At 33.3% G+C, this 24,678-nt stretch overlaps 1 protein-coding gene across 2 annotated transcripts in view; it reads left to right on the forward strand.

Annotated features, from left to right (window-relative positions):
• Positions 1-24,678, forward strand: part of LOC129748113 (zwei Ig domain protein zig-8-like) — an 870,358-nt gene that overhangs the window by 819,013 nt on the left and 26,667 nt on the right. For both annotated transcript variants that reach the window (XM_055742607.1, XM_055742608.1), the window contains exons 7-8: positions 1,738-1,949; positions 22,969-23,074. In XM_055742607.1, coding sequence (XP_055598582.1) covers positions 1,738-1,949; positions 22,969-23,074 — 318 coding nt within the window. The remainder of the gene's footprint in view (positions 1-1,737; positions 1,950-22,968; positions 23,075-24,678) is intronic.

Consider the following 24,678-nt stretch of genomic DNA (forward strand, 5'->3'; position numbering starts at 1 on the left):
TGAACACTGCAAATGAAGATAAACTGATAAAGTTTTTAAATAGTGCAAACATACTAAGTAAGATTTAAATTTAAAAAAAACTATGTAACCTTCTTTTTCCATGAGGAAGAATGACCAAGATGGTTAAAATCCTTTATAAATAAACAAAATCCATCCATCCAATTAAATTTTATTTTGCTTTCATTCACTTTCAAAATTAGTTGCAGAATGGTTCGTTAAGGGAAAAACAAAATTTAAGTTAGGCTGAGCATACCTTCCCCTTCCCTGTGTAACAATTCGTAACGTAACTAGTCCCTCCCCCTCCTGAGGGCGTTACTTAATTTATGGATTCCACTATGCCAAATTCACCGATTCCGGAAGATGGTGATCAATATCTAGTACTGTTACACTATCGATATTGAGACAGTACGGATGCTGGACAGCACCTGATGCTAAAGATTCTCGATAGATGATGTTATTTTCTGGTGACATTATAGACCATATACAATATTATACATATACAAAAATACCTGTTTATAATCTCTCTTGTTACACTCAATGTTTTGAAAGATTTGTATAGCTTCATTCAATATCCATTCGATTCTTATTCCTTTACCACAGTCCAGTTAGAAAACTGTTTTTCTTTGAACTATTGAAATGTTATCCGAATGTTTTAATTGTTTTTAAGACTGCAATTAGGTAAATCACTTTACGGTTAACCAGGTTTAGTTACTTCAGTTTCTCTCCAAAGATACCTACGCCGCAAATGCCGAAGCCGTTCCGCACAATTGTGCCCACCGTGACGCACAGCAAGCAAAAGCCAAGGATATGCTCGGTACCTACAAGGAAATGTTGAGATTTTCCATGTTGCTACCATATGTAATCAGCTTAAATAAATCTACTCAAGAGGCATTGCTAAGAGATATTTATGACGATTTTCGCAGAAGCTGCCGGAAGCGGGGGGAGCATGAGCCGGACGCGGGCTTTTTTTTTGTTCGTTGCTGCTCGGCTTCTAGAAAGCCGGAAGCCATTCTGCGGCATGTGTAAGGATAAGAAAGCACAAAATGCGAGGCAAGCGAAAGAAATTGAACCAACAAAGCTCCCCCTCAGCACGCGGGAACAAGATCATCGCAGTCTGTGGACTCATACACACAGGTGGGACCAAAATGATGGCAATTCAAGCCACACAAAGAAACGCAAAATCGCGCGCTTTTTGCTCTTTGTAAAGCAATTACAACTTTTGGGGGAGTGGGGAGGCCATACAGCACCGGATAAAGAAAATTAAACTTTTTTAATTGATGTTATTTTAACTACGAGGGTGTTTGACTACACAAGGTTTCTTTTCTTAAAATTTGGTCACACAGCACCTGCCAAATTATATGTCTTCATGTTCCAAAAATTAGATATTTTTACTCTGGGATATGCACGGTTATGCTGCTTGAAATAATCTGAAAAAGCATAGTTAGATAGATCTTAAAATTTTTCGCAAAACTCGGAGTGTGCTGTTTCCACGAAATAAAAACGATATGATAATTTGTGTGGTCTGATGTGGTATTTCCGGTGGCCTAAAGCAGAAAAGTCAATCTTTTTCGCCAAAAAAAATTTGCACACATTCACTGATGTCGCTTATCTGACGTCGCTGCTGCTGCTGTTGAAGAAAATATTTGCGAGCCAAAAAAAACTTTTTTTTTCTTTTAACCAACGAGTGAATGGCACCTAAACAATTTTCTCTCGTTTTTTTTTCCTGTCTTTCCTCAGTGCCAAGAACCGAGCTTATTGGTGACTCCGACCGGTACGTCAAGGCGGGGAGTGCCGTAATCCTGCGCTGCGTGGTCCGTGGTGCCCTGGAGCCTCCGTCCTACATCATCTGGTATCATGGAACCCAACAGATTTTCACCGAAAATCGACGAGGTTGGAGAACGCAGTTGGATCGCGGAGCACCGGATCTGGACGGCGACATCCACAGCACCGTAAGTATCCAACCCAGATGGGTGGGGGGCATCCAGGTTAGCAGCAACCATAACCAAAACGAACAAAAAAAAAAAGAAGTAAAACACGGCCTCATTTCCTTCGCTTTCTCTTTCGGTTCAAGTTGTCTAGATTTATGGTCTTCATCATTCTCCATTTTATGTGTCGCTTTGGCAAAAATTTCTCATCTGTACTGAATCTCCAGTGCTCTTTTTCTCTTCACCTCCCGTCGGTTTTTAGTCTGCTTTCGGATTGCTCCGAGGGGCAAAGTTTATAAGCCACGGTTTATTGCACACAGTGGCTTTAAGTTTACTTTTGTGCGAGTTTACCTTTCTCCACTCATGGAAACGCAATTGCTATTTAAAATGTCCGAAAATAATTTTTGTATCGTACGGCTAGTTTATATTGATATCTTCTTTTGTATTAATCATTTACTGCACGATTTTCTTCAACAACAAAACTGTTATCTCAATCTGTAAACATAATGGAAACATCACAAACAGTGTTGGGCCATTTTTAAAATTTGTACTGATACAAACTACTCCAAATAGAGATAATTTTTAGAAAAATGCACATTTGCTCACAACATTCATTACTAGCTGAATCGAATAAAATTTCAGGCGATGTTCTGTAGAAAAAATTCAGAAAAAAGTAGACACCTAAATAGGACACCTTTATTGCCAACCATTGCGCTCTTATTTTTATGAGCAGTTTCTTAACGATGATTTCTTGTTTAGATAACTTTATCTTTCAACTTGTTTGGTAACTGAAATTTTAGAGAAATAAGCAAAAGGTTGTTGACTCCTGCGCTTTGATTTCTATTTATTTTATTTCGTTGTTCTTTTTTAAACATATCCATATATTTTCTTCAGCCTCCTTTTTAATTTTTATTTGGTACAGTTAACACAATGTGATCTGCGATTTGTGAAGAACTTTAGTTATCTCAAATATATTTTTGTTGTGTTTTGTGAATAAATTAAATAATATACCAGAGCAAACTAAAAACTACTGGTGATAGTGGACATTAGACTGCTGCAAAAAATGACTTTTTGCTCCCATATGTTTTTTCGATGCCTTTTGGGTCTCCAAGCATCATTGTAAAATTTGAGATGATTTGGTTGATTCCTGAGTTAGCGCAACGCGTTTCAATTTTGTATGGAAATTTGTATGGAAGAAGAAATTTTTGCACATCAAATCTTCCAGAAAGTTCAAATAAGCTTGAAATCAAGTCGGTTTTTAACTTTTGGTTTTGACTATTCTTAAGCTTCATTTTTTGCTTACATGACAAGCAGCTAAGAATTTCATGGAAAAAGTTATAACTATTTCAAAATCAAAAATCTAAATCCATTGAAAAGTATTCAAAAATGACAGATTTTGCTTGCTAGTGCTGTTAATAATTTCATGAAATGTTATGGCAAAGGTTATATTAATCAATAAATTCTCTGGCAATGCAAAGCAGTTTTTTAAGATTTTTTATTTCCATCCTACTGTTACACAGCTTTCAAACAAGCAGTCAAAAACGATATAATTGAAATAATAAATTTTGAAAACAAAAATTTTATATAACATTGAATATCTTTTCTGGGGTACAATTTAGGTTTTTGCTTTGTTGGCAAGAAGTTTAGTGCAAGAATCAAGGAATATTTTTCATCCAAAGTTATATTTTTTGGAACTTTCAGAAAATCTCTGGCGATTTTTGAATGAAAAATTTTGTTTTCCCATACAAATTTCCATAAAAAATTAAAACTCGTTGCGCTAATTCAGGACTGGATGGATCGCTTAGAAAAAAAATATTGCTATTACTGGCAGCAAAAATAACCAAAAAAAGTTATGGGAGGTGTAAAAATTTAAGAATTTCAAATTTCCATACAAAGCTTGCAGCGGTCTAGTGGACATCCTTGTGGGAGACCTTGATTTTTATGTTTTGAAAAGAATTTTCCCATCAAATGTATTGTAACTTTTCTTTTCGTTTCAACCAATTTAACCAGTTCAATATTATTGTTATATATACTGAGTCAAAAGCTTTCGTCAAGTCGAAAATTATGAATATAGCAAAAAGGGCAAGAACTTTTTTTCAAGGAATTTAACAGCAAACAATAATTCTTCCCAAAAAGAGCAAGCACTGCTCTCGATAGCGTTTATTACCCGCTTCAAACTGCTGTAATAAAAGATAACACATTATCTCATTTAAAAAAGTAAACATTGTGACAACTTACATTATCAGCACATATGAACAAATGCACAAGCTAAGCCTTGAAACGTGTGTTAAGTCTCAACGACCATTTTGAATTAATTTTATGCTTTTTGGTTGAGCCACCAGATGTCTCCAAGGACATAGGAGAAAACTGTCAAAAGAGAAAATACTGTGTAAACCAAAAGAAATTAAAAAATGTAGACAATTTGAACGGGTCGTATGAGGTAATGTTCTAGAAATGCTTTTTTTCTTACTGAAATACTTTAAGAGTTTCAATAAAATTATTGATGAAATTTCGAATCACATTCATGATTTAGCAAATGATAAATGGCCGAGCTTCGACCAGGCTGAACATAGCGCCATGTAAAAATTTTTAAACAACAGAAATTGGATCTCGTATAAATCAAAATGTAGGTTGAAAGATTGAATATGAAGGACTGAAACAAATTCCTTAAATTATAATCTATCAATTCTGGCTCATAAACATCCAAGATATCGTCTCTTGATTTAAATATTTGCCCATAAATTTGAAGTGTCTCAGAAAAATGCTGACGGCGTTAAATTCGGTCTGGTCGAATCCCGACTAAATAAGTACTCAGTGTCACACATGAAAATTTACGTTGCATAGAAATAGCACTGTTTCGTGGGACTGTTTGTCAGTAATAGCTTCGTTCCATCGTTGGTGAAAATCGGCTTCAACTGGTTTCTGTCAACTGGTAGATGTTCAACGAGATGTTTTGATCGAAACTAGTCAGGTCGTTGTTCAATGGAACAAGTTGAAACTAGTCGAAATCGATCCACCTCGGCAGCAGAATTCGTTTCGACGTGGGTGTAATCGGTCGAAGTCAATTAGAAAGAGAAAGGTGATCAACTGTTAACCCATTTCTACTTTTATCGACCCTTTTCGATCAGACCTCATTGAACAGACATAATGTTTCTATTGGATTAGACATAGCTACATATGTTAGGTGACTCTCATGATCGTTCGAAAAGTGTAAAACCTTATTAAAGGCTTTTTGTAATTTTAGGCTTCTGTAGTGAAGAAACTATGATGATGCAATTTTTCTCAGCTAAAAGTTAGTAATATTCAGCAATTTGAAGTTGTACAATCTATTGAAGTATATAAGTAAATTTTATAAGTTTATACACAGTTGCGCCCTTTCGAAAAATTGCTACTTCTAAAAGTGCCATCTATTGCGCCGTTCAAAAGTTACAAATAAAGCAATATATGGCACTGGTTTTCGTCAATATTTAACGGCTTCTTTAAAAGAGAGCATTTGAAATTTTAAATAGGTTTCTGAAGAGTTTTTGTTCGAGCTTGAACATCTGTTCATCTGTAATTCATCAGTAATGCTTTACTTAGAAGAATTATATTGAATGTTTTAATGTGAATAAGATAAGTCCTGCAAGGGCAATTCATATTTAATATAAAGTGGTTAAACCTAACCTCGAATAGTGCATACTTCAGCTGTACTCAAATGTAAATTAGCTGCTTATATTTTTAGCATGAAATAAGTTTATTGTTAATAGGAACTTGTCAAATATATTTTTCTTGGCTTGTAATCATTATTTTATATGCATTCCGTATGTGAATTTTCTTTTGAAAATTTTAACCTTTTTTTGCTGGTTTATCATTTAATTTCATTTAAAAGTATCCTTTATTTTCAAAAATCCTCTAAACCCTTCATACAACATGGTTAATTAAAATCACATCCTCCTCTGTTCTCTAGCCGAAATTTGGAGCAGAAGTGATATTTCCTGTTGATGTTTTGGCTTTACAAAGTTGAACATTTTTTGAGTGGGTGACGTTTGGCGACGAACGTGTTAAAAATCTATGTCTGCTTAATTGCATCACCAGTTTTTTTCTGGGACAATGTGTTCTGTAATGTTTTTTAAATGATATAACTTATCACTATGCAGTTTTATATTTGTGTTTGTGAGATGTCTGATTTGATTATCTTTGGATGCTTTTTGCTGGACTGATTGTGCCTGAAAAGGAAGGGCTGGTACACGGTACAGTGCCTTTCACATCGATGCTCAACAATATTTCGCTCTGACTGGGAAAATTCACTTTTAAGGTAGATACTTATGTTTTCAATAATTTTGCCTATGTGCATTTTGAATGTTGTTCTTATGTAACTAGCGACAAGAAACAGAAGTAAATTGAATTGTGCGTTGGAAATGTTTGGCAAAATTTCATTACAACCTCGAAATATTTCAATCCAGGTTTTGACAAAATTGTGCACAAGTTAAATAATTAGTAGTAGATATACATTTTTTTATTTTCTTAAGCACATTTGAAAAGGATGAAGACGGTTTGCTTGAAACCTCTAATATATTACTTCTGAAGTACCATATTAGTATATTTTTCTAATTTTTTTTCCAAAAACTTTTTTTTTATTTTTGAATATCTGGACATGAATACTTCAACATTATTGGATGTACCTACCTATTTATCTATTTTTCTTAGATCTCTGTTGTATACTATTTGAAGGATTGCTTTAGAGATGCTTTAGAGAAAACCGCCAAAAACCGTTAAGCCGAATATTCGGCTAACCGAATAGTTCAGCTAATTTAAATACTTATTTTTAAAATATTATACACTAACAAACTTGTCAATTTTTAAAACTGATGTTGGATAATTTATGAAATATTCAAAAGTAATGTTGAGAAGGCTCCAAAATCATCGAAAACTTATGGTTTCAGTAAAAGATCTTTGGTGTATCCGTGTATATTTCACTGTAGATAGCTTTATTGTAGCTATCACTGAAGATTAGCTTAATTATTGTTTATTCCAGATTTTTGACCGGGATGGCCAGATATTTTTTGAAAATTTCCGGATTTTCTACGGTTTATTCAAATTATTTGCTCAATCAAATAAATACTCAAATTTCTCTTTGTAAATTTTGAGATTTTGCGTTCAAAAATTGTTTTTTAAGAGTAAATTTAACTATAAACATCAATTATTCTTATACCCTTAGATATGATTTTAACGCGCTGTGATTCGATGAAAACATAACATTTTAGGTAATTTACTTTCTTTCTTCTCTTGTATGTTAGAGAATTATGCCTAGATTCTGCTCTTTTTTTACAAATTATCCAAAAAATCGTCCAGACCCGGCCGTGTGAATTCATTTCGTAGAAAATCTGGTATTCTTAAAGTTAAACGTCATTGTTTTTTTGGCTACTAATTTGAAGACATCTAGCTGGAATTTGACATTCATCAGATTTAGTATAAAATAAGCTATTTCTATTAAAAACTCTACAGAATATTCGACCTTATATTTGGCCGAATATTCGTTTGGCCGAATAGTTGAAAAGGTCAATATTCGGTATTCGGCCGTTCGCCGAATACCACAATTCGGTACATCTCTAGATTGCTTATTTCAAGCACATTACCTTTTTACCATTACTAAAATGAGCGTTAAGTAAAAATAGCGAGTAAAACTTTTTCATTTCTTTAGCACTTGTACCTACTATTGAATTCATCATAGTTTCTTTCATTGACATTTTTTAGAATATCTTAAAGAAATCACTTTAGCTTGGGAAAGAAGAACCAGTAGGGGAAGGCGGGTAAGACGGACACCCTAAGGTAGTATCGCAATAGAAAACCAGATATTGCTATTTTCATCGCAGTTTTCGTGCAGATGGGCAGTTTAGGTTGTTTGCTATCGCATTAACAACTGGAATTAGTAAATTTCCTTCATCAAGACGGTTTTTATAGCCATCTAAAAATGCTTGCAATTACACTTTTCAAAAATGGTCGGGTAAAACGGACACTGCTCAGAAAAGGTACATTTTGCTCCAAAAATTGCTGTAAATGTAGATATTTTTGTGAGTTAAGTATAAGAAAACGTTTTTAAACCAAAATGGAACCAGCTGGTCCGAGTCCAGAAGCGAAACAGTGTGGTTTCGGAATTTCGTATTTTAGAGGCGCTTTCTTCACCGGAGATCATGTTTTTACAGTTTGTCGAGGGCTCAGGGTAGCAGTGGGTGATTCCCAGACATTAAACGATGCGAACACCAACTCCAAATTTTCGGGTAAGTTCTTTAGCTCACTTTTAACGGTCAAATGATGACAACTCGCACTTGGAGTTCAAACAATTTATTTGCACAACTCACTAAACATTTATTTTGGATTTAAACGAACTTTAATTACTAATATTTAATTTATTTCTAACACTTAACAATGAATCAGACAGTATATCTTAGAAAATTGCGGCCTGCCCGTCTTGCCGTCGTGATGGAACAAACTGAAGTGAAGTGATCGCTGGAATGGCGTTTCGGAAAACCCAAGCCGATCGTCTTTTCTGCTGTTGAATAGAACGTCCTTTTCATCCGCTAAAACAATTCGCGGCTTTCATAACAAGACTTCTATAGCGATGAAATATTTCGCACGCCACGCGCGCCGCTTCCTACTACGACGTATCGAAATCCTGCTGACTACCTCGCTACTCGATTACCATGCCTGAACACAGTTTTTATGGCCTGTTTGAGATGTTGAGTGCTTTTCGAACGGCAATTGCTCTTGCCAAGGTCTTCTGTAGGCATATGGAGGATCAAACCGATGAAAAATTTAAAATACCTGGAGAAACTTATGTGTCCGTTTTACCCGACCTTGAGGTGTCCGTCTTACCCGCCTTAGCAACTTTTTTTTTCTAAACGATTGATGTTCAAGCCCTTTGACCGAAACTCGCTGATTATACTCCATATGGTTAAAAAGAAGCCTAATACACACTTTTCTTTTGAAAACGGATGACTTTTTCGAAAATTTTGCGAGTTATGAACTATTTTATGAGGAGAGAAAATTACATCGAATAATGGATTCTCTAAGTTTTTGTTTGTTTTGTAGCATAGCATAGCATAGCATAGCATTGGGTGACTACATACATCTTGCATTGGCTGATACACTAGGTACAACTCATTATTAGAATCAATACAACAAGATGCCAAAATGAGTATCTGGATACAACACTCAATTCAAGTGTTGATTTTAAAGATAAGTGTGGTAACTTAATGCACACCGCGACAAGTCAATGTAATCATAATGGGGATATTCTGATACAATGAAATGAACTTTTCAGGTGCAGGGAACCCATGCGACCCAGGGTGTTGTATTCAGAAAGATGGGGGAAGGATTTTTTTTATGGGAAATCCTATTTGGCAAATAGGATGAACAAACAACAAAAAATGAAAGAAATATGATTAAGAAATAATTTTCAAATAGAAACGATCTCACCAATTTCCATTGATAAGTGGTAGGTTTCCACCGGTGCTGTCTTCCAATTTTTCCTGGTTCCAGTGATCTTGAAACTGATTTGAGACATCACTTATCGGTCCCTCGTATTTTTTTTTATTCACGAGAAGAAATATAGCAGGAGCAAATGCAACCTCACAAGCATCCATAAAATTCTTCCGAATGTTTCTTCAATACAACATTGCTACTTTACTAATTGCTTAATTTGCGGCCAAAGGATTTCACAACTTTTTTGTTTCGCAAAACATTTTGCCGGATAAACAAAACCGTACTTTGTGGTTTTTCATATAACTTCGTATATTATTTCTTCTTGAATATGTAGATATTTTGTAATTACTTCTAACAATTTACATACACAAACTACATAGACCGTTTTTTTCGGCAGCTCACGAACGGCTATCATGCATGTTTCACACGCACAACTTCTGAAAAACACTCAATTCGCACATTTATAACAATCCCTTGTTGAATTATTTTTCAAAATCCTCGTAATTATTAGGTTTTTCTCAAAATTTTAATGAAATTTTTCCGCACGAAAACAAAACACGTGCTGACGTTTCAGGACACGCCTACTCTTCTCTCTCAAAGTTTTTGTTTGTTTTGTTTACTATTATGGGACCTTGCTTGCTATAAATAAACAAAAGGTCTCGAAAGTGTTGATACACTTAGGCAAACATATTCCCATAATTAGATGAGTGCCAAACATTGTAATTCTCGAAATATTGAAAGTGTTCGTTTTACCCGCTGGGTCCGTCTTACCCGACTTTCCTCTATATGGTACTGGGGTTAACATTGATCACCGGGGTAGCTTGAAATGAACATGAAATTTTGCCACATACAGTAATTTTCAATAACTCAGTCTAAAGTTTATATATCTTAAAACTTTTTTCAAGTTTAACAACCTACATGTTGAGTTTCAAATTGGGAAAAACTTGGTTTGTTTTTGAAAACAAACACCGTTCCTGATGAAACCAAAGCGATTAGAAGCAGCTGGTTGATTTATATGACAGTTGAACTATTTCCTTAGTAAATTTATTGTTTTGGTGTGATTTTTGTTGTATTTTTAGGTAAATTTCTGATATTTGAAAAAAATAGGGACGTTTTCCAAGAGTAAGCCAGTCGAGGACAAAGGAAAAAGTTAAAGGGGAATAGTGCGAGGGTCTAGAGAATGAAGGCAAAATTTCATTCTTACTATGATTTTAAATATTATCAAGGTGTTTTGTATCCTTTATGATAAAAAAAAACTCATTAAAACCGTCAAATAGAAACTGTTCAATGTTACCCCAAAGCATCAAAATCTAAACAAAGACGAAATCGATTTTTTAATCAAATTTAAAATAGTCTAATAATTTTCTGCTACCATGTTTTACGATCATAGGAGTCCAGAACTGGTTTTAAAAATACGAAACATGCTACATTCCCCTCAACAGAAAAAATAATCGAGAAATATTTAAAAAGGTGATCAATCTTACCCCGTTTCACAGTAAATAATTAGAGGTGATAAACTGTTTCAATTCATTAGGTCAAAAAATGTCACTCAATATCCGCTTTTTTTCGCACTGAAAATGTTTAGAAGCATTAGAAAGTTAAAAAAAATATTTCAATACAGAAAATTGCGCTAAACTCGTCTTAAAAAGTTTTTCTATATAGAGAACGACAGATATCATTTTATCTTATATTTTAAAGAAGGCATTCTACTAAACATTAAACGAATACACGAATCACTTATACCTTAAATACCTTATCAATATGCCAAACTATCATAAGGAAAAATGGAGAAGCCCTCCGATGACAATCAGCGATGGATTTCTAAATTTGTTGTCCTGTTTTAAGGTCACACATAGCTAACTCTTAATCTTCATTAGCATATTCAATATTTTGTATCCCTCGCATCAGTTGACCTTAGTGGTAGATACATGAGAGAAAAAAAACCCTCCGCTTAAAAATGCAATACCTAAGCAAGTTCAAAGGCCCACTCCCAGCTGAATGAGTTTAGCTTCCGGGAAAATCTCCGTTTGATCCCATCCCATCCGGATCCGAGCGACCGATTGTGCGAGCCAGTCCTATCACATGCCATCCAGCCAGCATCAGCAGCAGTCAAGAAGACGAATCCTTTTCGTATGTAAAAAAGTTTATTCTTCCCGGTTTGCCAACCGACCGGGATCCCCGAGAGAGTCAAGATGAAAAGTGCAAATCTATAAATATTCTAAATTTATTCCTTTGTTAAAGTAAAACGGAGCGAGTTCTTCCCTAGCTCGATCCTACTTTCTCTTCTTTTTTTGCTCTATATTTGTGAGCACAGAGGGAGAATTGCATTTCTAGTGTATGTAGTCAGTTCCTGCCTGTATGGGGATATTTTACTGACCGGATGTGACGCTGGATTTAACCTACATAGCATTGCTGAAGGCTTGATGGACAACCGGCTTCTGGGTTAGTTTATGAGAGCTTCAACAAATTTAATCTTAGGATTTCTAATGAAAATAAAATAAATCAGGACGAAGTCCTTGTGAGGATGAATTCATTACCACGATTGATATTTGTGTGCATGGCAATCACAACCAATGATGGCAAATTTTCGAATCTAAAGCAAGATCAAACAAGCACCTTTGAATACTACCGAAAATAAGTAATGAGTTCCGAACACTGGACTTGATTCTTACTAGAAATGTATTCAATTTCGATTTTTTTTCTAGTTTTATAAAGGTCAATTCCGATTTCAATCTTTTAGATTTTGATCCAAGTTCTGTCTCTGAAAAAAACTTCCATTTACTCTTAAACAAAAGAAGAAGAGAAACATCGGGCATCGGGTGAAAATCTGAAAAAAAAACCCAAAACTTTGACACGTTTAAGATACCTGAAAGGCATTTGAATCTTATATCTGAGATTATTTTCTTATTCTTGTGCCATAAACCGAACAGTCAGTTTTCCTTTCGAAGTCCTATTAACATGGAAGCGAGAATCGGTTAACCGCTCAATAATAATCAACCAAGATTAACGATCCCTGACCGAAGCTTGTTCAGAGCTCATTCATAAAATCGCTTACAATAAAATAGAAAAGGTTTTTGGCCATCTATAGGTATCTACCGTAATATGAATGACTTATCTCCCAATTTCGATAAAGTCGCATCCTCAGAAGAAGAAAAAACATCTCGCGAAGCTTATTTACGATTCTGCTGCTTACACATTTTGTGTGCAGAGTGCCACTCACCGAGAGCTCTCTGGGGGAAAAAATAAATGAAAATTTATGCACCGGGAAAGAAACATTCTGCAGCCTTGCAAGGCAGAAAAGAAACCCAATCTCAGTTGGGAAGAAGTTTGAAGAAGATAAATCTGTGCCAATCTTGTGCCATTGCAGTTAAATTCGGTTCCTTTTTGGAAAAGAAAATCCATGCACTCAGAACACTCTTTCGGATATTTTGGAATGAAAGAGCTTTCAATCTCTGGCGTTTATAATAAAAAAAATGTTTGATTGGAAGTGTAATTGCGAATGACAAAAAGAAAACCAATCTCCATACAAAGAAGTTAATGACATGATATTTAAAAAAAGGCGATCTGCTCAAATATTTATCTTTACTTCATTCCATGAGTCACAGAATTCGGCAGCATGATTTACTGTAGCAAAAATATTCAAATTCAATGGCTTTCAATTCAATGTCGACAATTCCACCCATGGCGTTTTATTTTATTCACTTTTTTTTTCTTGCCAAAAGAGAGAAAGTATAGGGAAAATTGTGCTGTGCAGTATGTAGTGAAAACATGAATGCACCTTATCCATATTTCTGGTCCCATTACAAGGGCGCTAGACTGATTCATGATTGGTGGAAATCAGACAGGACTGTGTATTTTGAGCGAAGTCCTTACATCGTTTAACTTTCGGAATCCTGTTTATGTACATTGTATCACTTCTGGATGATTAAATATTACAATTATAATTGCGTCTGAAATTGATTGATTAGCTTCATGAGGAATTAAAAACAAAAACCAAATTACAGCTTATAGAAAATTTCAATTATTTTTTTTTTCTTTAAGTTCAATTTTTCAATCATTTTCAATAAAAAAAAAATATTTGAGTCATAGCCATGTGTCGAGGTAGAACAATAATTTTCCTTGCTGAATCTGAACATTTTTCCCTATTAAGGCTAGTGATTGTCTAGGACTAGAAGAAAAGGATTTGAAAGATTGACGGATTTCCGTAAACAAAGTGTTAATGGTGCTGTATACATTCAGGGGCAAAAATGGTCGACTTTTCATTAGGATTCTTGCAATTCTTGCAATAGGTAATAACAATCTTTTATAATTCTATTCTATTCTATTTTGTTTATTTATAGAGAATTTTAACCAGCTTGGTAATTCTTCCTCTTAAGAAAGTGTGTACATTTCGTCTCAATTCTGCAGTTTATCCAACAATTTTGCACTTTTCAGGACTATCAATAGTTTGTTCTCGTTCGTTATGTGTAAAGCTGCCGATGAGTCGTAAATCTTTTATAATGAACTTTTAAGAACGTATGGTCTATTTTTGTAATAAAACTAGCTGACCCGGTAAACTTCGGTTGGCTGGAGAAGGCAAGTTTGGTGACAAAATTTTTCCTATAAATTTTTTTTCTTGCGTAATTCATAGGGTGAGTGCTCCTACTTTGGATCTAGAGCAGCGGTCGGGGAACCGGGGTAAATTACCCCAAATGGGGTAAAAGTGAAATTCTTGGGGGTAACAGTAAATATTTTGTAAGTGAAAAGTGTATATTTTCATTTTGCAATTTTATGAATTTGTTGGTTTTATTTCGAAAGTAAAGGATTAAGCGGTATATGCAGAAGTGAATATTTCCCCCTGAGACATTAAAAAAAAAGGCTTTGAGAGCTCGCTTAGTGTTTACGGATACGTTTTTTTTGCTCTTCGTCATGGGGTAATATCAACTTAAATAAAAATGTTTTGGGGTAATGATTCAAAAAGCTCCCCGACCCCTGATCTAGAGCCTACTTTAGTCCTTTAATGCCAAAAATCGGAAATAGCTCATTTAAATACTAATGGTTTTGAACAATCAAACATTATGTCTCCAGTTTTAAATCATATATGGAAGAACTTTCTTGCTATTAAACGGAATTGAGCCCCATTTTCAACTTTCCGGGATTAAGGTGTGCTGGATGATTTTGATTTAGAAATATGTAAGTACTTGGTGTGAACGCCTTGGTAATTCTAGATCACTAAATAGAAAATTTTGATTTTTTTTCATCAAGGTCTCATTAAAAAGTGAATTGGAGATTGGACCAATAATCAGAATAATGTTGTACTTTCCGATGTTGCTTGATGTCTGGTCCAGCAGGTCTAAATAGCAGTATTACTGGTATGATTGAGTATTACTGGTATCGGAAGTTCAGATGAGCAGGAACTTTGGCGGAATATCCTTGTGCTGGTGATTTTTTGCAGATTTGGAAATGCTTCCTGAAACGTTAGCTTCATCAAAACTGTGTTGGAAAACTAAAATCCATATTGAGACTTCGTTTGGTGTTAACTGTAATAAAGTTCGGCCATCTATGATTTGAAACTGGAAAAAGTGTGTTTTATTGAAATAAAATTCTAAGTTTTTGAATTCCAATCTGTGTGTCTAATTCAAAATCAGCCTAGAATGTTTGTTTCATCATTACACGTTATAACAATAAAGAAAGTAAGCAGTTTGGTAAAGTATTACAGCTAAAATATCAAATTCCTTAGTACTAGGGGAGCATCTCCCTTTAAAACCTTTGGAATGCTGGAAAAGTCTAAAAATGCAGGGATCTATTCAAATACTTTGTAGAAGTAGATATTATTATTAACCTATACGTAGTCAATTTTAAGAGTTAATCTAGATTTTTTTGTAGAAAAACACAAGTGTTACTATTCTTATTGAGCACCTTCTTCCATATTTTTGGTCCTCAGCGCCAATTGCTTCGTCCATAAAAAGTAAACTTATGTTTGATGAACAATTTAAAACAAGTTGTAGTTGATTTTCTATTCAAAACAGAAAACACAAAACACTATTCCTGGTTCGTTCACTGTATGTGATTTTAAACTTTGAGTTATTTTACATTAAAAGTTAGGTATTTATTTCAATCCCAACTTTCGAAATGAAGGCTGATAAGTTGCAAAATTTGATTATGTAGTTAAAAAATGGATTTTCAAGGTTTCATTTAAAAGAAACTTTTTGAAAATACTTCAATAAGCGAAGAATAAGCTAATTTTTTTCAACCACAAAATATTCAGAAATTAAATTGAGAGATTAAGTTCGCAGTTTAAATCAGTTTTCTTTTCTACGCTTGCAACCTTGGTAAAAATTCAGATATCATTTTGTAACTTTGTGTCTTAATAACTTGCAATATAAATAACGTTAAACAACAAACTAACAAAATGAATTCACAGCTTATTTTTTGCTTGAAGATGAGGTACAAGCAAGGTTGCCGAAATTGCAGAAAAATCTGTATTAACACAGAATTTTGAGCAAAATTTCGTCACAGAATCTGTGTCACAGATTACAGGATTCTTAAAATTGTAACAGATTTTCAAAATTATAAAGTTTCATCATACTTTCGAGTTTTTATTTTCGATTCTTATTCATGAAAATTTGGAAACAAGTTAATGTAAAATGATTTATTTCTATTAAAAAAGTAAGTACTTTCCAATATGTTGATGTTTCACATGATTTCCTTATGAACTTCATAGAAATAGCGTAAAAGAAAACCGTCACAGAATTTTAGATTCAAATCACAGAATTCGAGAACCTTTTTTTGTCAAAAACACAGAATTTTTTCGGCAACCTTGGGTACAAGTTTTTCCATCATTAATGATATATTGCATAATCGGAATCCTGTGAATTAAAAAAAATTGAAATCAAGATTTTTCAAAGAAAGATTCTTTTTAAAATTAGTCCAAATTTTATTTTATATTTGTGGTTTCTTCTGGTTTATTTTCCAAGCCGACTTTGTTTGATAATCATGATAATCATCATTGATTGACCATTGATAATCAACTTTGATTCCAGAATTAAAACTGTGAAGCTGCGATCCCCTGCAATTTGAATCCCTAATGAAACTCTCAAATTGATATTTGTATCTTGATTATTAAACTTAACTTCGAGCTGATTCTGAATCTGAATTTTTAATTTCAATTCCGGATTTGAATCCTGCCTTTTGAATCTGAATTCCGAATATGTAAACGATTTTTAATTTATTAATTTATTGTCCTCGAATACAAATATTTCGCACAGACTTATTATAATAATAGTTGCCTTAATCTATTTTTTTAAACCTCTTTTGAGATTCCACAATCAAAGATGCTAGCACATCAATTGTAATAGCGGTTCACGTGTCCAGTGGGTTGTAGAAACAATAAGTAGTCCGATGACCGGAATCTAAATTCCAGATAATAATTTCTTTTAATTATGAATTTAAAAGCGAAATTTGTACCATACCCTTAACGAGAATTCCCTGATTTCACTTCTGAATTTTCGGCTTCTAATATGAATCCTCCTTAAGTAAGGTATTTATTTGAAATTCAATTTGTAAATCTAAATGGATATTGCGAATGAAGAAACTGTTTTAGATTTTCCAATTCTGGATCACCATTATGAAACTTTTTTAGGATCCAATTCTGGAAAGTTTTTTTATTCTATTCTCTTTCCGAAATGATGAGTTTCGAATATGCAAATCCAAAACCAAGATTCAAATCAGGTTTTTTTTTCAATGATGATCAAGAACAAAACACTGAATAAAGAATGCGAAATCTGATCACACAGACATTGCATTTTTATGTTTATAAACAAGTTTGAAACCATACAATCTGGAACAGGGCCGTAGGAAGAACCGACTCATGGGGGGGGGGTTTTGGTGACAAATTTTTACCTATGATTTTTTGTCTATCAGCACACGAATAAAAAAACATTAAAACAAATTATGGTTGTAACTATATGATTACTCATTTTAAAGTAACTTAAGTAACTGTGTCTTCTCTTAACACGAAGTGTCTTAAAAAAAACCTCAAAAAAAGTCACTTTAGAAAAGTGGTTCTTAGCCTTAAGGGTGAGTCTAATTTTTTTTTAACGAAACCTCTAGGAACAAAATATGAAATTTGCTTTTATAGATGATAAAATTTTTTGAATTTGTTCAAAAGTCTGGTAGATCAAAGTTATTTGATTTGATCATAAAATATGTTCTTTTTAGGGTCGCCTTCAATTTCTTAAAAAAAACTTATTCTATACTCAAATAAAACAAGCTCAATCTTTTAAACTCTTTTGCAAATTCCAAGATTCAAACCATTAATGAAAATTAATAAAATTTTCCAAAAAAAATCAGTAAGAGATAAAAAATTTTCAAATCAAATTTGCTTGATGCAAACTTGAACTAAATTTATGATTTTAGTTTGAAATTTGGCTTTAAAAAAGCTGTAGTATTAATAATGTTATCCGATACACCGAAAAAATTTAAAAATTTGTGCAGATTTTTTAGGTGAAGATCAGGTACATGTTTCTTAAACAGGAAATATTTTTCATAAAGAACCAATTCCATACTAAAAATCCTGTGGATGATTCTTTTTTTAAATAATTTGGAATATTTTGCATGAATCAAAACTTAGAAAATTAACTCAAATTCTAATTTTTATCTGTGATTTTCAGCTGAATTGTGTACACAAACTTATTCTGATAAAAAACTTTGAAATCTGGAAATTGAATTGACAAACAAATTTTTGAGTTTATGTTTTCTTGAATTTCTTAACAATTTTATGTTGATTGAAAAATTTATTCACAAGCTGAATCTTTTTCTGAATTTTCAATCTGAATTCTAAACCTGAGTTCAAAAATTGAACTTTGAATCTATTTCCGAATTTCAATACGATTTCTGAAATGTACAAAAAATACGTTTTCTGATCCTAATTCCAGATCAGAACTTCATGAACCAAATCTTAGAGACTCCATTCATGAATCTTTTATTAAAATTCTGTAGTGCTGGTTTAATCTTAATTCATTATTTCAATTGTTTATTTTTTATCTGTTTTGTGAATCTGATTTAAAATGTAAATTTCGAATGATGAATCAAAATCTGGTTTTCAATTTTGGCTCGCCACGTAGATGCTTCAAATGTTTAAATTTTATGTTACAATAAAGTTAAAGAATTTCGAATTTGAATATAAAACAAATTTCTTCTTTTTCCATATTCGGAAAACTATTATCAAAATATTGAAAATGCATTTGATTTTCGAAATACATGTTTCAAATTTGATATGAAATGCAATACCGAATTCGAACAAAGATTTCATATCAGCTTTTCATTCCTAATTTCTTATAATTATTCGAACTGAAAATCAAGAATCCTTAACTTGATATAAAATCAGAAATACGAAAATATGTAGAAATACAATTTTGGTTATGGGAATATGGAACCAGAATCTCCAAAATGGATTTAATTTAAAATTCAATATTCAGACCTTAATTTCTATGATAAGGTAGCGAAATTGCCCGGTTTTAACCGGGTTGGCCCGGATATTTAATATAAAATTTGGGAAAAGTCCGGTCCGACCTGGTTGCCCAGATTTCATTGGAAAAGCCCGGATTTTACCCGCGTTTGTTCTCATTCTCATTCTTAAATCAAACCTAAAAAAACAAATTGTGATGTAATTTTTTAATATGCATGCGTCCGAAATTTATGCAGCAAGTTTCAAAAAATATTATGAAAGGTTTTTCAAGTTATTTTTTCTAGATTTTTGATGAGCAATTCCTAGGTTTTAATCAAATTTGCCCGGTTTTGCCTTGAATTGGTCGACAATTTTTAAATCAAATACCCTGATTTTGTCAGGTTTTTATATAAAACAGCCCGGATCCGTGCTGAAAAAAAATCTGACAACCATATTCTATGAACAAGTGAGAAAATTTTGAAAAATTGTAGCAGAATTTTGAACTTGAAATGGGTTTTTGAGGTTTTTGTATTAGTTTTTAGTTCAGATAGTTACTCTTGAATATTTTTGCTCTATTATCATAATTTGATTATGAATTACAAATTTTGAGTGTAGAGTAGAATACCTCGCTTGCTTTTTTGGACCCTCATGGGGGGGGTTTAACCCCCAAAACCCCCCCCGTTCCTACGGCCATGATCTGGAATTATTCTAACCTAAGCTTACCAGATATTTATTTCAATATGTCAATCGTTAGAGTATAAATGAACTTCATTATGCCATATTTTTAAAGCAATAGTAAACTTTCAATTTTTTTTAAGAAGGAGTTTTCCAAAATGTATGTCATAGCTTTCAAAATGTAGGTTATAGGTAATTAATCCCTAGAATCCAAACAGATATATTTTTCTTCTGAATGGATCGTGATCATTGGTTATCATAATATTACTAATATCTGTCCAATAAATAATGTTTATTCAGTAGTTTTCTGTTGAAAAAGACTAAAAATACTGTTTTCATCTAAAAACTTAAAAAATGCGCCTTAAAATAGGCAATGATTTTAGGATAGTAGACAAACATTTTCAGAATTATTTTTATCTGATACTTACAAACTGTTAAATAAAAGCAAATATGTCGAAATATGGTCAACGGACTTTTTTTCGGATTTTACTCGATTTTTGCCTAGGATCAGGGCACCCTGACTAAAGGATCAAATCTCCTTCAGTAAAGGGCCAAGTCTCCTGTAACTAAAAAAATATCACAATTTTTTTAGTCTCACGAAAATGCTTCTAATTCATCTACAAGTCCATGTACCGTTTTAACTTTTGGAGCATATAAGCTTGAAGTTACACGCTGTCAGAAAGTGCAAAAGAAGGCGAATTGCCAAATTTTCAAAAAAGGTATGATGAAAATAAGAAAAGGGAATCAGGTATCCCCATTCTTCACTAGTGATTAATATTGAAGTAATATAGTTTAAAGTTAAGTTTCTTATCTAAGTATAGGAAGAATGAAACATGATACATCTTTAGCGCATTTGGCTGAAATTGGTCATTGGCTTACCAGAAGGTCACATGCCAAGTTTTAGCAAGTTTTGACCACAGAAAAAGGTTGAATTGAGCGTTCAGTCTATATCGGATTTTGAGATATTTTACTTGCAATAAGTTAAAATATTGGTTTTCCTATAATAACTTTTTCTTCACAAGCTTCTAAATTAATGATAAATTTTCTAGCTAGTTGTTCGCTCCAAAACCCCATCACGATTGGAGTTTTGACAAAAAAGATATTGCATCAATACTAATGTTGTGAATTCGTCTTGGTACATCTTTGTACCTGAAAATAATCAAATTTTCGAAGGTTATGGAAAGTATTAGAGAAACATGAGATATCAACGAAAGAAATAACATAAGCCGTAAATATCATGAATTTTACGAAAAAGATACAACGATTCACCGACAGCAGGACTTGAACCCGCAACCTCCGCTTCAGTACAACGGCACGTTAGCCAATTTCACCACGGTGGACATGATGAAATCGACCAACACGAGCGTACACATCGAGTTCCGCCAATCAACTGCTGCACGCTCTTTTTTTTAACTCAAAATTAAGTACGACCGTGGTTCAAAACATAGTTCGATTCTATGAACTTAAAGTTAAGTACCCTTTTTCCTCCTTGCGATGGATCAAAACGGAGTTCGAACTGCGAACTCAAAATTGATCCCTTTTTTTCCTTCGGCGAGGGATCAAAGCTGAGTTCGACCTTATGAACTAAAAATTGAACTCTCTTTGTTGGACTGAAAACACTTAGCGAGTTCAGTCCGAACCGGAACAGCAACCAACGAACATGTCGCAAAATTTTATCGTTCCGGAACAATTACCGGAAGACTATGAAGGAATTTCATAAAGAAATGCATGTTCACCGTGTCAGCGTAAAATTCTGTCCGTCATTGTCATCATATGGTGAGCGGCTTGGAATGTCCGGAAACTTCCGGATGTTGTTTACTTCCCGTGGGAAGTAACATCCGGAAGTTTTCTTCGACCGGGAGTGTCAAAACTTTCCACCGCTCTGTAATTACAATGCAATGTACCGGAACAGCAACATCCGGGTACAACAAATTTTAATCATCCTTTAATTCCCTGAAAATAAGCTACCCTCGAAAAAAAAGGATAAATTCGAGTTCGGCTGCCGCACTTAGTATTGAGTATGCCTATCAGAACATAGTTTTGCTATTGCCCAGTCAAATTCAAAGTTGAGGGCGGCCACCGAAGTGCTGTTTTGAACCAAAACTACTTAATTTTGAGTTTAAAACAAAGAGCGTGTTCTATCGAAACACCATGTAGGTATATCAAAAGATGCCAACTGTGGCATTCCTCACTTTGCAATTACTTATTCGAATCATTTCCGAAATTTATTTTGACTGTTTTGTCAAAAAAAATCATGGTGTAACTCAAAAGTCTAGAAATGTCTGGAAGAAATAAAAAAAAGTCTGAAGGAATAACAAAATAAAAATAGTTTAAATGCACTTATGCCTCTTTGGGCCCATATTCAATTCTACACTCGGGTGAAAACGAGAAAAACTAATCAATATGAATATCAAAGAAAAACAAATCATTTTTTTATGACTTCCAAAATTTTTCAAAACTTATTTTTATGATATAGCTCAAATCATTTCGACTTTAAACGAAAAACAATGTGAACTATTTTGATTGTACTTTGAGTTTTTTAGCTTTTGGGAAAAATATGTACTGGTCCGAAACAAATCAGGACTTTTTTATTGCATCCCGGAAATAAGATATTACAAATTATCTAGTGAATATTAAAGTATTCTTGAAAACTTCGTTTGTACACAACAAAAAGTTTTCTACATCTGCATTGGCAATGTCAACACGGCAAAATCAAAATTGCATAATTCCTTCTTAGTATTTACCTCCTCCTCCCTTAACTTTGTGCTGTATCAACTCAATGATGTAATCCATGTGTCGATAAAATTATTATCTATACACCCAACCATTTATTGATGATGCTGATGATGTGCTGACAGTTTTATAACGGCCATGAAGATCAATCTCTCGCCATCATGTTTGATCTTAATTAATTATTCCTGCATACATTCAGGCGTTATTGTTATCGATTTGAGGGTGACTTCAAAGAAAGTCTCAATTAATTTCGTCGAATTATTTCGACTCAAGTAGGTAGTTAAAGCCATCGCTCTTGGCGTCGTAAAATAAAATCAAATATCAAAAGTCAATAGTTTGAATCATTCTCAGCATCCCAACAGAAAAAAAACGCTGGCACTTGCAAGTCGAGAGCAATTTATGTTCACTTTTTCTCCACTTCAGTCAGGGGCACAAGTATTTTTCGCAAGAGCATCTACGTTTGGGAGCTTTTATGCAAGTATGTACTGTTCGTTGGTATATACGAATGTATGTATGCCATGCATGTATTTCACCGAACGTCTGTCGAGTGGGCGATTTATGATTTTACTTTAAAAAAAGGTCGAATTTTACTGTCACTGTTTCATCCATTTTTTTTTTTGTTCGTTCATGCTCAGCTCAACAGTAAAACCTCTACAACACACCAACCCATATGGGGAGATGAAAAGATTTTTCAGCAATATCCGTGTTTCATCGAAGTTTCACCTTTTTCTCTGTTCAATTTTGCAGATTGGCTCATTGATCATCGAATCGACAAGGAAAAAAGATTCCGGGAATTACTCCTGCAGCCCATCGAACAGTCCACCGATCACCGTTTCGTTGCATGTCATCAATGGTAAGTCAGAAAGCTGAACTTTTTTTTCTAGCGGCGAATCGCTATTTTTGAATTTTCCAATATACACCGGTTTTTCGATGAACTCTTGGAGTTGTAATGAACATATGAGCCTTTGAATTGCGTGCCGGTAAACAAGTAATTTTGCCCATCGACATGCGTGTTGTAAAAAAATCTTATTCTCATTAATTCAATCGAGTTGTAAGTGTACTCTACGCTTTCATATTGATGGGGATTATATAATCTTGAGAACCAACCCGTTCGATTTAAAATTAAAATTACGTTTAAAAATTGTTTCTTTGTAGATCCTTACTTATGCATGAATGACACACTGAAAATTTGAAAAAAAAGACAGGCTGAAAAATATGTCTATCCTTTAGCAAAGAACTAAAAAATGGCAGTAGTGACTTAGTTTGTATTTTTTCAAACATTCAACATTTACTTCTTGAGTTATAATTTCTCAGTCTGTCTCTAAAGTCACTATACCAAAACCGATAGGTACCTGAAACCTACCTTTTCCATTTCGTTCGCTTTGTTTATCAAGTGTTCTAATAAATTTTTTTGAGACTTAATTTAACCAAAAAAATTTAAATCAATGAATCTCTATTACACAAGTACCGTCAAACGGGGCATCATGTAACTGCAGGGTTAGATGCAGAGTTTGTATACCACAACACATTCAATTTTTATTTTAATATAATGGAATTAATTTATCATTCATAAAAAAACTATACCCGGTATGACAGATTGGCTTAATGATATCACCTATAAACTTTTTATTGCATTAATTTTCTTATAACAACACTGTAAGTGTAAAAATATTTTTCATAAAATCATCATTTTTTTTTAATTATTATTTTTTTCAATTTAATAACCAGTCTGGGCTAAATTACATAAAAATGCAAATCAAAGATTCACCTTTTCAAAATCGTTTCCACATTAATTTTTATGATTTCAGATTCCAGAATTTTTTGTAGTATTTTTTACCCCTAAATGTATGCAGCACCCTTATGTTTTTTTTAACATTTTTGCCATAAAAAATGTTACATTTAATTCCAATAAAACCAAAAACTACTGCAGCTGGTGCATTATGCGTTATGAGATCACAAATTATCAAAAACTATAAATTTTCAAACGTTTTCAATTGATTTTTCGATAAAAACGAAGTTTCTAACAACTTACCCCCCTTTTCTTAGCAGGGTGAAAATCGCATGTTTTTGTAAATTAAAAAAAAACTGGTGAAACCAATAATTTTTCTGACTACGTCAATTTTATTTCCCATCAACCTTAAAACTTTTGATATATAAGCGATATGATTATCTGTGAAAATTATGTTTAGAGAAGCCACTGCAGTTGAAAAGTGTTGCATGATGCCCCAGTATACGATAAAAAGCGTTATTATAATTTTCACACCCATTAATCAATCGATACATACAATCTTTGCTGAAATTTTTTTTTGCGTTTTCATGTATTTTTGTGAAATGGATTGTTATTGCAAATAACTGCAAAAATAACTTGAACACATAATCTTTTAAAAGCTAACAAACAGAGAAAATGATAGTTAAAAACAAAATCAAAGTTTTTGATTTCCAACCTTTTTTTCTTAA

Source organism: Uranotaenia lowii, chromosome 2 (assembly GCF_029784155.1).
Source record: "Uranotaenia lowii strain MFRU-FL chromosome 2, ASM2978415v1, whole genome shotgun sequence".
NCBI lineage: Eukaryota > Metazoa > Arthropoda > Insecta > Diptera > Culicidae > Uranotaenia > Uranotaenia lowii.